General features: G+C 39.7%; 1 protein-coding gene across 2 annotated transcripts in view; it reads right to left on the bottom strand.

The window, feature by feature from the left end:
* Positions 1-13837, bottom strand: part of ADGRD1 (adhesion G protein-coupled receptor D1) — a 157877-nt gene that overhangs the window by 64940 nt on the left and 79100 nt on the right. For both annotated transcript variants that reach the window (XM_074159514.1, XM_074159513.1), the window contains 2 exons: positions 6403-6476; positions 4348-4471 (listed from right to left, as the gene is read on the bottom strand). In XM_074159514.1, the coding sequence (XP_074015615.1) occupies positions 4348-4471; positions 6403-6476 (198 nt within the window). The remainder of the gene's footprint in view (positions 1-4347; positions 4472-6402; positions 6477-13837) is intronic.

Here is a 13837-nt window from a genome sequence, read left to right as displayed (position 1 = left end):
ACTAATGGAACGCTTACGCTTCTTTTTTTTCCTTTTTTTTTTTAAGCAAAAAAGAAACTCAGTCTCATGAAGAGAAGCTGAGCAAGTCAGAACACTTATTGTACTGAACTCGTCTCAAGGGTTCATGGATTTCTACATCAACAGTGTTTTCTCCCTAGGGATCTTCTCCCAGGTCTGAAGCTGCTGCATACACACTGGTCTGTATTACATCTCTTTAGAACTGTTGATATCTCCCCCCCCTTTTCTTTTTTTTTTTATTGTTTTCTGTGCATCTGCCTGCCTTTCTGCAAGGGGTGGTAGAATTATTCATACCTGGTTTTACTGATCTGCAGACCGGCGCATTAGGTTAAAGGCTGCTACGGAGCCCTTGGAGAGGATCTCTGCCTGTTTGTGCTACCCTGAGAGCTGCATTTATCAGTACGATAGGGAGAAAGGGAAATAATACTTTCCATAAGAGAATGCAAGTATAAAGCACCCAAAGTAGAATTCCCATGAAGAGTGAAGTCACTTTTTTGAACCAAAATACAGCTTCTGATGTAAACCTCTCCAGTTTTCAGGCAATCAATTTCCAATAATTTATTTACATTTTTCATGAAAAGCAGACCCCTTTTTGTAAGAAACAGAATCTAGACAAAATAATAAATATTCTGTCAAAAATAGTGTTCATGTGGAAAAATTTCACCCAGTTCTATTTATACGGCCACAGATATATAATAGGTATATAAACAGAACTGTTCAAGTGTGGGCAATTGCATACTCCCACCTTCTCTTTTTCTTCTCATATTATCTGTGAACTCCATTTATGGAAAGAAAAACAAAATATACAAAAGTTCAAGATCGACTATAACATCATTGCAACAATTTCTTAGAGCATTGACAATCTAGTATTCCAGCGGGTGATTTATATGGGCCCTTTGAACCTTGGCTCATGAATTTCAGAACATGGTGAATAAATATGTATATGTGTTTAAAATCCACAGCATTGTAACATTTATTTAACAGGGTTCCAAGGACGCCTGGGAGAAGTTTCCAATTGTCTAGTTGATTCAGTAGGCTCTATTGCTTAGACATGTGAAGGAAACGCTTAGCAAATGGTTTAGGAATTTGTAACTGAGCATAGTCTGCTTGTACAGCTCAAAAGCCAGGCAGCTTGTCTTTGCTTGAAGCTTAGTTTTATGCCAATTACACAACGAAGATACCAAAATTTTTTTTCACTGGTTAAAAAAGTTACTACCACAAGATAATCCTAAACAGTCCATTTAAAGGGCATATCTTGGTCAAAGATTTGGGATGAAATCTGATGAACTCTCAGAGAGGGACTCCATAATGGCCAAATGAGAGAAACCGGAATTAAAGCACATTGAAGGGATGGCATCCTTCATTGGCCTGTTAGAAGCAGTATTACCTGACACCCACCATGGGCCCGCTCTCATGGCCACCTCGCTGTAATGTCCCCCTTGTGCAGGTGATGGGAGGGCAGGGCAAAGCAGCCACCCCGAGGCATCATTCAGGTTCATTGCTCTTCAGACCAGTGCACCCAAATTTCTCCATGCTACAATCCATTTATAAATTCTGCCAGTTGGGGTGCAGGCAAAAATTGATTTTAGGCAAACTTTAAGAGGTTAGAAAATAATGCATATTTTCTACCTAACCTGCACAATCATCTGTGGAAAGCTGCAGCAAATATTTTGAATTCTCACGGATTTGCCCTAGGAATATACGGACTCTATACTGGAAATACTCCAATCACCTTTCAGCATTTCATTTTTCCTGCTACAAATTTATAAATTCCCTTCTTTTTTCTGTTCAGAAATGGGATTTTAGGTGGAAGGGGTCAAAATGCAACAGAAAATGATGGGAATTAAGTTTAATTCTAAAGAAAAATCCCATTATTTTATACAAACTTTTACACTACTATGTCACATCAGGAATGTTTTTATGCATCAGAGTGACTTGGTCTGTGTGTCTCACACATCCACAAAATATCTCAGCAGCACTTTTCATTTTGTTTTCTAAATTATCATAAAGAAAAAAAAGCAACGCAAAACATTTCACACAAACTTCAGGAGATGCAAATGCATTAGACCAAAAAGCTAAAAAGGGAGAAAATATTGAAAATAGAACCATTAAACAACTGTGAGGAACTGGACAGTCCATTCACATCCAGCCTTTCCCAGTTATGCATTCCAGATCTTTTCAGGAAAGCTTGATCCCAAATACTTTGATACAAAATATCTTTGATCTTCAATTACTAATGCTGCATAATATATGAACTTACTGCAGCATCTCATTAAACATAACAATCTTAAATCTGCTTATTTGAAAGTTAGACCTTTCTGAACTGAACTGCTGCCCAGTAGAAAATTGACTAATCTTTCACTAGCATTTAATTGGTGGACACCCTGTTTAATCCTGGCTACATCCCTGTATACTGCTCTTTAAAACAGGGTTAATAATAGCACATTTCTCCCATTCTACTTCTGTCTCACAAGATGGGAAGCTCTTCAGGCAAAGTTGCATTTCATTATGAGTACAAAGAGTTCCTAGAAAAATAATACTTGGAAACCAGCTGGGGTCATTAGGTGCTTTGCAAGTAATAAAGATAATAATAATTAGATAAAAACTGTTGACCTGAACAAGATACCCCCATCTTTAAATGGTTAGACTAACACAAAGGACTGTGGGTATTAATTAAGCTCTTTGGATAGCAGAGACCATCTTGTTCTACACTGTGACCCTGACTTGGTTGGCATTACACCATCTAACCGGGATTACCATGTGAATAGTTGTGTTACTGAATCAGTAACTCCTAATAGCAGCCTGAGATGATTCATTCTTGAAAAGATTTCAGAGCTGCTCAGAGGTATAACCCTGATTAGAGTCCCCTTACGCTGCAAGCTCGCTTTTGTATATATCTGCAGGAACCTCTGTGCCACCCTCATGAGCATGTGCAGCCCATCCTGCAGCAGTAGCTGTCTCGGCAAAGCTACTGTCTAAAAGAAGAGCAAATCCATCATTCACACCAATTGACAGGAGCCTGAGACATGGCCATACAGTCAATGCCTCCATGCCAACAGAGCTGACAAAACCCCTTTAGCTGTAGCACAGAGCACACCACACTTGTTAGCAGCACACAGTGATAAATACGACAGCAGGACTCCTACTGTCCTGCTGAAGCTCTTCAGTGTGTTAATTCATATTATTAGGATGGTGTCTGTAGAAAGCTGAGAATGTGCCAGAGAGTATAAATTCAACAGACAAATAGTATGCATTTCTTTAAATGTATGGTTTGTTAATTATTTCTACTATACATTCATTATTTATTAACCAAGGGTTGTCCGAGCATGGCTTCATCACTATCTCCATTGGATCCTCCCTGACAGTAGCACACCCAAATAAAGCAGTAAAAACATATTTCTCATGCTCATTGCAGTGCTGTCTGTTTGTCTGCTAAGATCCAGGAGGGGGTTGACCTTGCCTGGTGCTGAGTTTTGTAGAGGGAGTACTTCAACAGGCACAAACCAGCACTTCACCTTAAAGGAGCAGACACTCTGCTCCACCTCTGAGGAAATCTCAAGGCATTGTAAAGTATCATGAAGAGTAGAGCAACACGTTTGCCATCAAAGCTTCATCTGAAACCAGTGATTAGTATGAATAGCAAGCATAAGGTCCGTAGGTAAACAGGGAGTGTTCTATTCCAGCTGAAAAGAGGCTCACTCAAGAACTCTTTGGACAAAGGAACTGAGCATAGAGAAAACTATACATAAGGAGTTCACTCTCAACCCTAAAGTATCACTTTCTTTCTCATGCTCCTTCTACACAAGCCCCTGCTTGGCAATGAGGTGAAGAAACAGCAGCAGGGAGGCACTTAGAAAGCTGGCAGAGACAATGGTAGGGGCAGGCTGGCAGCAGAGCTTGCTTCACATGGGGTTCAAGCTCAGCTATTCATATTCCACAAGTCTAGTTACCAAAACCCTTGAACAGCCACATCTCAGGTGTCTCTGTCTTGAAAACAAATCATAAAAGCCAGGGTCATGTGTAAAACGTCCTCTAGTGCTTTTCCTGCCTACTATTTTAACAAATCATGCTAAAAGGGTGAGAATAAAGTAGAGTAAAGAGAATTCCCACCTACCATAGATGTGTTTCATTTCATGCTCCATTTCAGTTCCCAAAAGTTTTAAAAAATATAGTCAAGAAGTATTAAAACATCATCCCAGAAAGGAAGATGTGGAATAAGTTGGGCAAAAATGAGCCCAGTTCCAGTCACTTACTGATGTGGTGTGAGGATGCAACTTGTGTTTACGCTTAATTTTTAACAGACAGATTTACTCCTTTGCTTTGTCTCACCTTCAGAGGCACCACTTGCATCAGAATGGCGAAGTTAGTGAGGTGGTTACAAAGACACACTGAGTAGTTGAGGTCGCCACTCTCACGCACACAACCTTCATTAGACCAAACACCAGTTCCATTGCTGCAAAGCACACAAAAATGGAACATAATCTCTATCAAAATGTGTCTTATCAGGTTAATTTCACATACATTGTACTATACAGGAGATAAAAAGGTTTGAAACCCCATCTCAGGCTGGAGCATCCACAAACACTGCTAGTGTCTTCTCAATTCTACCGTGAAAATAGTTAAGGAAAATATTGACCAGAACAGGGCCCAGATCAGACCCCTACATGAATGTCTCTAGAGATTTCTTCCAGTTTTATAACTAGTGAACGATAACATTTTTTCTTTACATTGTGCAACCCATTTATGGCATTTCACCTAGACCCAAATTTCTGTATTCTGAGAACCATAGTATCAGCCAAGTCAATGATCTCGCCAAAGTCGAAAAAGTAAGTGTATCGTATCTGCTACCTCTTCCCTGCCAGCTGTCCCACTCATCCCGTCAAAGTACGTAATTCAGACTGAGTATGATTTCTAGTGACCCATCCATGCCAACTGGTTTGTGTCACTTCATCCTTAGGGACAGCAAGAGCAGCTCCTTCTCCAACGAGGACATGGCTGGGCTGGATGTGTGGTCTGATCCCAGGGCTGTGCAAGAAAGTCATCCTCATGAGTTTGCTTCTTTCTGGAGCGAGGGACACTCAGAAATCCCTGTGCTATCACAGCCCTGAAGTGGAGTGGGGACATAGAAGCCACAGCCACACATCTAAGGGGGGCTCCATGGGCTCAGGAATTGTGGAACACCCACCGAAACTGCCTGCTGCTTAACCATTCATTACTTTTGATATTATTCTGGGTCCCGAAGCTAGACTGAGTGATCTGTATTTTTCTTGGCTCTAATTTTAAAGATAGGTATTACCTCACCCTTCCTCTGTCCTTTGGGACCTCCCTGAGTTCTCGAAGAGAGTCCGTCGCAGGTCAGAAACCAATTGCTTATTCTTTAACTACCATGCACTAGGGAATAAGACCATCTTGACATAAATAAAATTCATTTGGAAGGACAGCTTTCATATTTCAGTTTCTGTCCTGAAGCAAAGCCTCAAGGGCCCAAGCCCCAATGGAAAACAGGACAGGAACAATGCCCCAACCATATTAATTCGCTTCAGTAAAATCTGTTTCTAATTTACCGTAATTTGTGAGTAACCATAACAACAAGTAACTGCCAACAGTTGGGACAGTTCAACATACTTGTAACCAAACTTCAGTAAAACAATTACAGTGACCTTCCCTAATGCATGCAGGGTAGTAGGGATCACAGCATTGTGGGCCATTGCAGCATAAATTAAACTTATACTGTTATGGCTCAAAAACTGTTAATCCCCATGAAATTAAAAATTCAGTATTTGTATTCTTTCTCAATTAATTCAGTAAGAGCAGCATGTTTGGAAATCAAAACCAGAAATATATTCAGAACTAAAAAAAAGAATAGCTACTGCTTTCCCATAGTTCCTATTTTCTGAGTGAAATTTAAGGTGATATTTATGCCCCTTTTTATTCTAATTTTCATTCAGGGGCATAGTATTTCTCCATTCCACACACTGGCCAAAATTCACAGCTCTGAAATACTGCTCTCATATGGTGGTGTGACACAGGCACAGATCCAGTGAAAACAATGGCTCTGCTGGAGCTTTGCCATCTTGAAACATCCAAGCATCTGCCCAAGTGGACATACTCATAAGCCCAGATAAGCATGACTTGTATCAGTCTGCAGTTTTGATTCCAAAATTTTTCAGTCTTTCAATTACCTACCCAACATGTGAATAACAAGTCTCCTACTTACGGTAAGAAGCCACTATGAGATTGTGTTTTTTGTAAACCAGTGGCTCCATTTCTCTAACTATTTCCAGGAATGACAGAGAACAAGAGGATCATAGGTAATATATAGCATCACAAACTAAGCGTAATTTAATTAAAGCAAGTTAAATAATTTGAAATTATGTAACATACCTATAGTCCAGAAACGCACAGTAAAGATGAACTCTGTTACTCTTATTTAGTGCTTGGCTGTATTGTCTGGGAGTCTGCAAGAAAGAAAATATAAACCCTGAAGGAATGTTTAAAAGGATTAAGTTCTGCTATTCAACTACTTAAAATTCTCATTGTTATAATAACTTCAGTAGACTTACTCTAGATTAACACAGCATAACTAAAGCAAATTTTGTCAGTTTTTGTGGCTTTAACACAAACTCCAAATGTGCAAAGTCTGGTATTCAGTCTTAATTTTACACACTGGGATTAAAATCATGTCACTTTGAGTGAGAACTCTGTGTCCCACTTAAGTAAATAGAAAACCAGGATTATTTATTGTATATATGTACAAATATATGTGTTAATTTTTGCAGGATTGGGGCGTTATTCTTCACCATATATTTGGCTTCATTGGGCTTTGTTCTAATTGGGTAATAAGAATCTTACATTTTAGGATTAATAACACTGAAATATGTGCATTACAATGACCAACTCACAGACATTTTTCTTTCCACAATAGTGATTATTTTAAAACATACAATCAAACTGAAAGAGCGATGCCATAATTCAAGATTTTATTTTAACACACCTTAGCATTATGATGACATTAATTTCTATCTTCTACAAACAGATTCAGCCACTAACCCAATCTTCTCCATTCAGGAAGCTTTAAGACCCCATTCTCCACTCTGTTACACCAGTTTCTTGACAAAATAATTCAAATTAATGTTAGAGACAAAATATGCAAACTAGATGATTTCCAGGATCTGTTCAACCCTTTCTAATACATAAATCCCCAAATTCCACATTGTGTTAGACCCTACCTTAAGGCATTTGTTTAATTACAAGAGCCTTCAACACAAAAAAAATCATTGGTGAACTAACAGCCCTCAGATTATTGCAACACAAGCCGAAAGATAACGAAGTATTGCTTTCCTTGTTTTAGAGAAAGAAGAAAAAAAAAACCCACCGCCTCATCATGCTGAAACTCAACCAAGAACATGAAGTCCCTGATGCAATTTTCCTTCTCCTCGCCCACAAGTTCAACAACAAGTGTCAGGCACAAGGTAGCACAGTTCCCTCCTTACTAGTGATAATAAAGAATTTCTGCCTAACCCAGGACATTAACACATTCATACTGGATTTCAAGTAGCTATGCTGTAGATAAGGCCATTTACTTCTTCTTAACTGACATCTCTGGATAACATAAATGGAATTTTCTTATCTGCTTGAGCAACATCCCTGGACAAAATGTCTAGTTCCTTGACTCACCCTGTTTTCCCTAAGCCTTCATCATAGAAACAGCTGAGATTGCAGGTCAGGGACCCACAGAAGCAGAGCTTTGTGAAGAGGAAAGACTGCCACATATCTGTCAAGGGTCCCTATTTTCCCCTTTGACTGTGGTGACATCCTGCAGCCTTTTCCCATGAGGGGAGCAAAGCAAACGGTAAAACCTAACACTATCACAAGCATGCCACGCTGGGAAGTGATAATGGGACAAGATTCACATCCCCTATCACCAGGAAATATCTCACTGATATAACCCCCAATCTGCTCAACCCCCAGCCCCCAAGCCACTTTCTTTCCAGGTGTGGTAAGAGAGATGTAGTAAAACTAAGTATATGATGCTAATTAATACAGAGGAGTCCTTTCTCACCCGTGAAAGCCCTTCCCCATCACTGGCTGCCCTATGAAGGCTCCGTGCAGGGCTTCAGGATCAAACTGGTATGTTCCCTGCTAGATCCATCAACCCTGAACTTCCCATTCCTTTCAGAAAGTGCCCCACCATGAGCCTCACCTTTAACAACAGCAGGGGTCCTGCACACCGTGCAAATCACAAACCACCTATGAAATATGGAGTGTCTTTGAGAAAATGCTTCCTTCCCTTAATCCCACCTCTTGCTGCTCAGAGTATTCTTGAGAGAACTAGTTCAGAAACTGCACAAGACTCATGAACCATAAGCCACGGCTGGAAAACTGCCTTCTGCAACTTCAGTTAATTTAAAGTGTTACTGGCAGAGTTCATTCTGTTCTACCAGCAGTAAGGGCATGTAGCATAATGTTTGCCCATTACACCGTATGTTATGTCCATCATATCTGTAGCTTTCCTGAAGCGAGCAACTGAGAGAATCCATAGTCAGTTTGTATTACAAATTACTTCACTTGTATGACAGACAAAGTGTCTAAAAAAAAGAGAGAGAGAGAGAGAGAAATAATAGCTAAGATGATACAATAACTATTATTTCAGATTTGTAAGATATGTCTAGATAAATCTCAATTCTTAATACACTAAATGGAAAGGGCACCAGAGGGTCAGGTTGGAAAAAGACATAGCACTTCAGCTGTGTATCTTTTTACACAAATAAATCCCAAATGTATGTTTTACCCTCAATTAAGTATATCTGGCAAGAGACAAACTTGCCAGTTTTTCTCCATCTTTAACTCTAAACACAGATGTCACTCATTAGACAAAGAACTACACCAAGTGAGGCTATACGGTCTCTGAACTGTCCAGAATTGTACACATACCCACATGGAAAAAGAATAGATAAGTAATGCATATACAAGAAGGGTCCATACCAGTTTGCATATTGACTTCTCTTAATGAATATGTCCCATGTTTTAACACACACGATGTAGGCCTCACAAGGCTTTCCAGTGCCATTTATGATAACTGCGTAAAACACTCATCTTCTCAGGCTTCATTGAAGTTCTGCAACAAAACTGTCACTGGAATAGAAAGCCCCTCAACATATAAGAAACTGGCTAAAATGAGGAATAAACCCTCTCTGGTCTTGTACAGCTCTACTTCAAAGTACTTTCTAATCTATGAAAAATGAACTGACTGTACTTCAATACTGCACTTCTTAAGTTAAACTGCGTGTGACAGCTTGTATGTGACTTGGATCCTGTAGCACTGAGGATATTGATTTAATGACATTGATAACAGAAAGCTTAATATACAAGTAGGCTTTTACACTAAAAGATTAAGTCACTTCAGTGTTTATAAAAGCCTGTGAAAGGACAGTTTATGCAGCTTTCAGTAGTATGGAGAAGGAAAGTACCAGCACGCTAAGTAATCCAGGATCATGCATCAATTCTCCATAATCTAGGTTCTTTATATCAGTCCTTCTGCCTGGACATATGTGCAGCTTCTTCAAAAAAGAATTACATTAAGAGAGGAAAACAACCTCTTGTCACTGAGAAACAGTGCAAACTCTATGTCTGTCTGATGGAACAGGTATCTTGAGGAAGGACTGTCTCTGTTCAGCATCCCTTATACTAACTACCGACTCTCGGTAGATTAGTCAGATTTACAAGCAAACCACAGAAACGCACTGTATGTGTTGAGAGCATATAGAGGATATGCGTGGATGTGTCATAAGAACACAGTACTTGCATTGCTGGGAATAAGGCACGAGGCCATGGTTACCAGGCGAAAAGGCCAAAAAAGAAGGGTAGGGGCCTGAACAGACTGCTGGAAACCTTCAGGAAAACCCAGTTGCAGGAAATATCATGAACACAATTGCAAAAGAAAAACAGTCAGCCAGCTGCTGCTGGGAAGGCTTGCCAAGGGAGAGAAGCCAAAGAGAGGGTGGGGTGAACCTTTATGTGATTAGCTTGTTTCTCCTCCCCTGAATTTAAAAAGCAAATACTTAGCTACATAGTGGTGGCCACCAAGGGAGGAGGGTGTGCACCTTCCAATTCAAGATGTATTTTTCTCCAATGCAAAGGACAAATCTGTGGGTCAGATCTGCCATTGATCTAAACTCAGAAGCTCCGACCCCAATGTATTGGGTGCTGGACTACCTCTCATCCAAAGTAGATGACAATTTACCCTATTAATTTGAATTTGGAGTTCGCTTGTCTCTGTTTACAAAATACAGCATTTTGTCTAATTCAGAGATTATGAAGCCCTGTCTTCTTAACTTCCAAAAATACCATGGATTATTTTGAAGGTGGCAAGAAAAGACACTAAGACAAACAAGCCTCTTGTCAGTATTCTTGCATCTTTTGTGTAGTTCACAGCCCCACTGAAAGATTCTTACAGGTGTATGAACTAAAAGCACTTTTGATTCTGAGTTACGGATTAAACTAGAGACTACAACGATGCTTCTGATAGAAGGACTTCCTGTCCTTACACCACCATCCTGACTGTTAGCATGACCTATACAAGACCACATGGTTTATTAACTTTCCTTTTCACCTTACACAATTCACTTCTAATTAACTAGAAAATTAAAACTTTAAGGTACATTCATCTACCCAGTTCCCTAGAAAAAGACAGAAAGAAAGAAAGATCGCCTCTTTCTACAGTGACTATACTGGCTGTTACCTTCCAAGCTGTGAGAAAACATTGCATTGCAACAGACCTTGGGCTTAGATCACCCAACTACTTTAATTTAGAGTCTGTTTGACTGATTCACCCTAAGATGTAACTAGCATATGTAATGAAAAAAAGGTTACAAATTGTACAAAAATAAATTTAGCTTATCAATAGGGAATTACAAACGCCAGACCTTCAGTTGCTCCATTGTTGTCAACAGAGCTATGCCAATGCACGCTTACTGAAGCAACAAGCAAAATACTGCAGGCTCCCAGGGTCAACATGAAAGCTTGATCAATGTATTTCTTAATGGTACAATCATACAGTTAAAAAAGAAAAAATCCATGATATCACAAAGGGTAGTAGACTGGCAGACAACTATATAAAGGAAAAAAGTAGTGAAATATCAGAGGCTATAAAGGCATCTGAAATTAGAAAAGGTTGCTATATGTAACTGAATATGGATTGGGTTTGATCCTTCCTTTGCCTGAGGTTAAAAATACTTGATGAATATTTTTCTGCAAAAATATTGCTAATTGAATGCTACACCAATAGCCTTCCCCACTTCTCAGCGCTGTCCATTGAACAGCTGCTGTATTGGACAAGCAGTGTGAGAACAAAAAAAAGTAATGAAAAAACCCATGAGAAAAATGTCTTGGCTGCTCTACTAGATCGCATTTTTATAAAGAAAGAAAAAGAGGAGGAAATGGATGAGGAAATTCTCCTGGTACTTTTTTTTCTTTAATTATTGTGCATAGCAAAAAACCTTGATTACTTCTGAATGTGTACAGCATCAGAAGATCTTGCTATTTTTCTTAGACTAGCAAGTCTGCATCTTTTGAAATAAAAATGCCGTCCTCTTAACAGGATCCCATCTTTCTTACGGCAGCAAACAAAAGGGGCTTCATCCAACAGCTGCCAAGGCAGCATCTGACCACTTGCAGATCTCAGCATGGGCTGTCAGGAACTGTGCATCTGTAAAACAGTTGCGCATGATCTACAGAAACTGAAACTATTACTTGGTGCTCATCCTTCTTCAGCTCGTCTCTTTGATCCATTTCCAGCTGCCTGCTTACAGCACAGGTAGGCTTCATGGCACCTAGAAAAGCCGGGGCAGTGATTGCTGAATGTACTCTAGGTGCAACGTCATGACAGTGTTAAAAGCATAAGAGCTCTTCTCTCTGGTTTTGGGCGCTAAATAGCATAAAAGTTAGATTTTCCAAACTGCTCAAGGAAAGCTACAATTTTGGGTACAGAAACTGACTGCAGCCTTTTATAATCTCCCTAAACACACATGCACAGCTCCCAAATGGCTTTTCTTCAATCTTACAGCTAAAAAATTCCCACCCTAACATAGAAGTTACATTCACGTAGATCCCTCAGGCAGTTAACACAGCAGAGCACCAGTGGGTCAGCGCTGAGGCCTGGACTCAGGAATTTCAGAGCACAAAGTACCTCGCTCAGCCTCACTAAGCCACGTATCCTCTGCAGACTATGTTTTCATACATTCCTCAGTTTCAAGGATCTCAAATATGTAACAATATATTTCTTCCCTTTTTCTTTCTCTTTGGCCTGGGTCCATACGGGCACAGTGAGTGTTTTGTATGTATTTGTTAACGCTGGGCAGTGACAAGTAGTCGTATGCCACATTCTTCCAGCTTGGAAGCCAAAACTATTGAAGATGCAGCACTGCAGTGTAATGCCATGCCAAACTCCCATTGACTGCAATCTGGATTAATAATACTCACAATATTGTTATAAATCACGGTAATAAATGGAAAGCACAGAAAGGCTGAAAAATAGCCAGAGAGAGGAGAAGGTTCATTTCCATGAGAGATGCATGGAGCTGATTTCAACGGAAGGCATGCACAAATAGGAACTGCAGGATAAGGAGCTCTGAAATTCAATTTGGGCAGCAAGTTACATGAGTAAATATTTGATGTTTAAAAATTTTAAATGACAGTCAATGAGAAATGGGGCTCAGTGTGGCAGCCTTTCCTTATGTGAGCACCAATAAACACAGGATTGAACTAACGATCTGTATGAAAAGCTGCCTTAATGCTTAAGTGAAAAAATGATTTCTCATGCCCCTTAAAGCACAGTTCTGTTCCAAAGAGCGACAAAGTGAAAATATTAATATTCTCTCTAGAAATAGCCTCATTTAAGTAATTAGCAAGATTAGCAGTCAGATGGTTTTGGTATGTCCTTACAGTTCAACAGTTAAATCCGTATGTAAGAAAATAATTTGTATGTACACAGCCCTCTAAACCTGCACATGATTTAGACATCTAAGGATAGACTAAGGAGTGCAAAGTTAAGTCACTGATACTGAAACACCTGGGTGATGTTTTCTCACTTCTTTGAGTTTTAACAAGTCAATTCAAACAAGAGAACAAGCGAGAGGCAGTTTCTTTCCAGCGTGTTATTGATAGAATTGTTTACGCAGAGCCAGTGCCATCAAACTTGTTGGCACACTCTACATTGCCTCCAACCGACTCAGGGCATAACCTCCAACTAGATATTACCGTTCCAAAATTAATGAATGCAGTCTGGCTCCAAAGAGATCTAATTTAAATCAGGTAATTTAAAATGCAAGTTATTTCACTCAAGGTGCCCGTGTTGAAGCAGTTACTCATTGCTTAAAAGACCTTTATTTTGTTTTAATGTCATGCAGAGCAGCTTTTCTGCTCTCCCCATCTCCCCTCCCATCCAGCACACACTCTGAGCTACCAGAACTTTACACCAGGCAGAAGATGAAACCAGCTTGATCATCAGGGCTCAAGAAGAATTTGTCAGACTAGCATATAAATAAATAAAAGGAAATCTATCATTGTTTTCATCGGTAGACGTACCTGAAGTAGAGATGGCTGAGAGGCCGTACATACCAAATCCCATGGGGCCGTTCTCCCCTAGCCAAGATCTCATTTATGCCTTTTGTGCTCTGATCTGTTTTAACCCAGTCTGAGTTAGATCGGCCACACTGAAAGTAAACTTTGAGCATGGATGAAGCAGAGCTAAAAATACAAAACTACCCCAAACCTGGGTATTTGGCCTGGTTCTTCCAGGAAGTAATTTTGTGAGATATTA

The sequence above is a fragment of the Numenius arquata genome, chromosome 16 (genome assembly GCF_964106895.1).
Source record: "Numenius arquata chromosome 16, bNumArq3.hap1.1, whole genome shotgun sequence".
In the NCBI taxonomy this organism is placed as follows: Eukaryota; Metazoa; Chordata; class Aves; order Charadriiformes; family Scolopacidae; genus Numenius; species Numenius arquata.
Note: the sequence above shows the minus strand (reverse complement) of the source record. Positions and strands in the feature narration are given on the sequence as shown.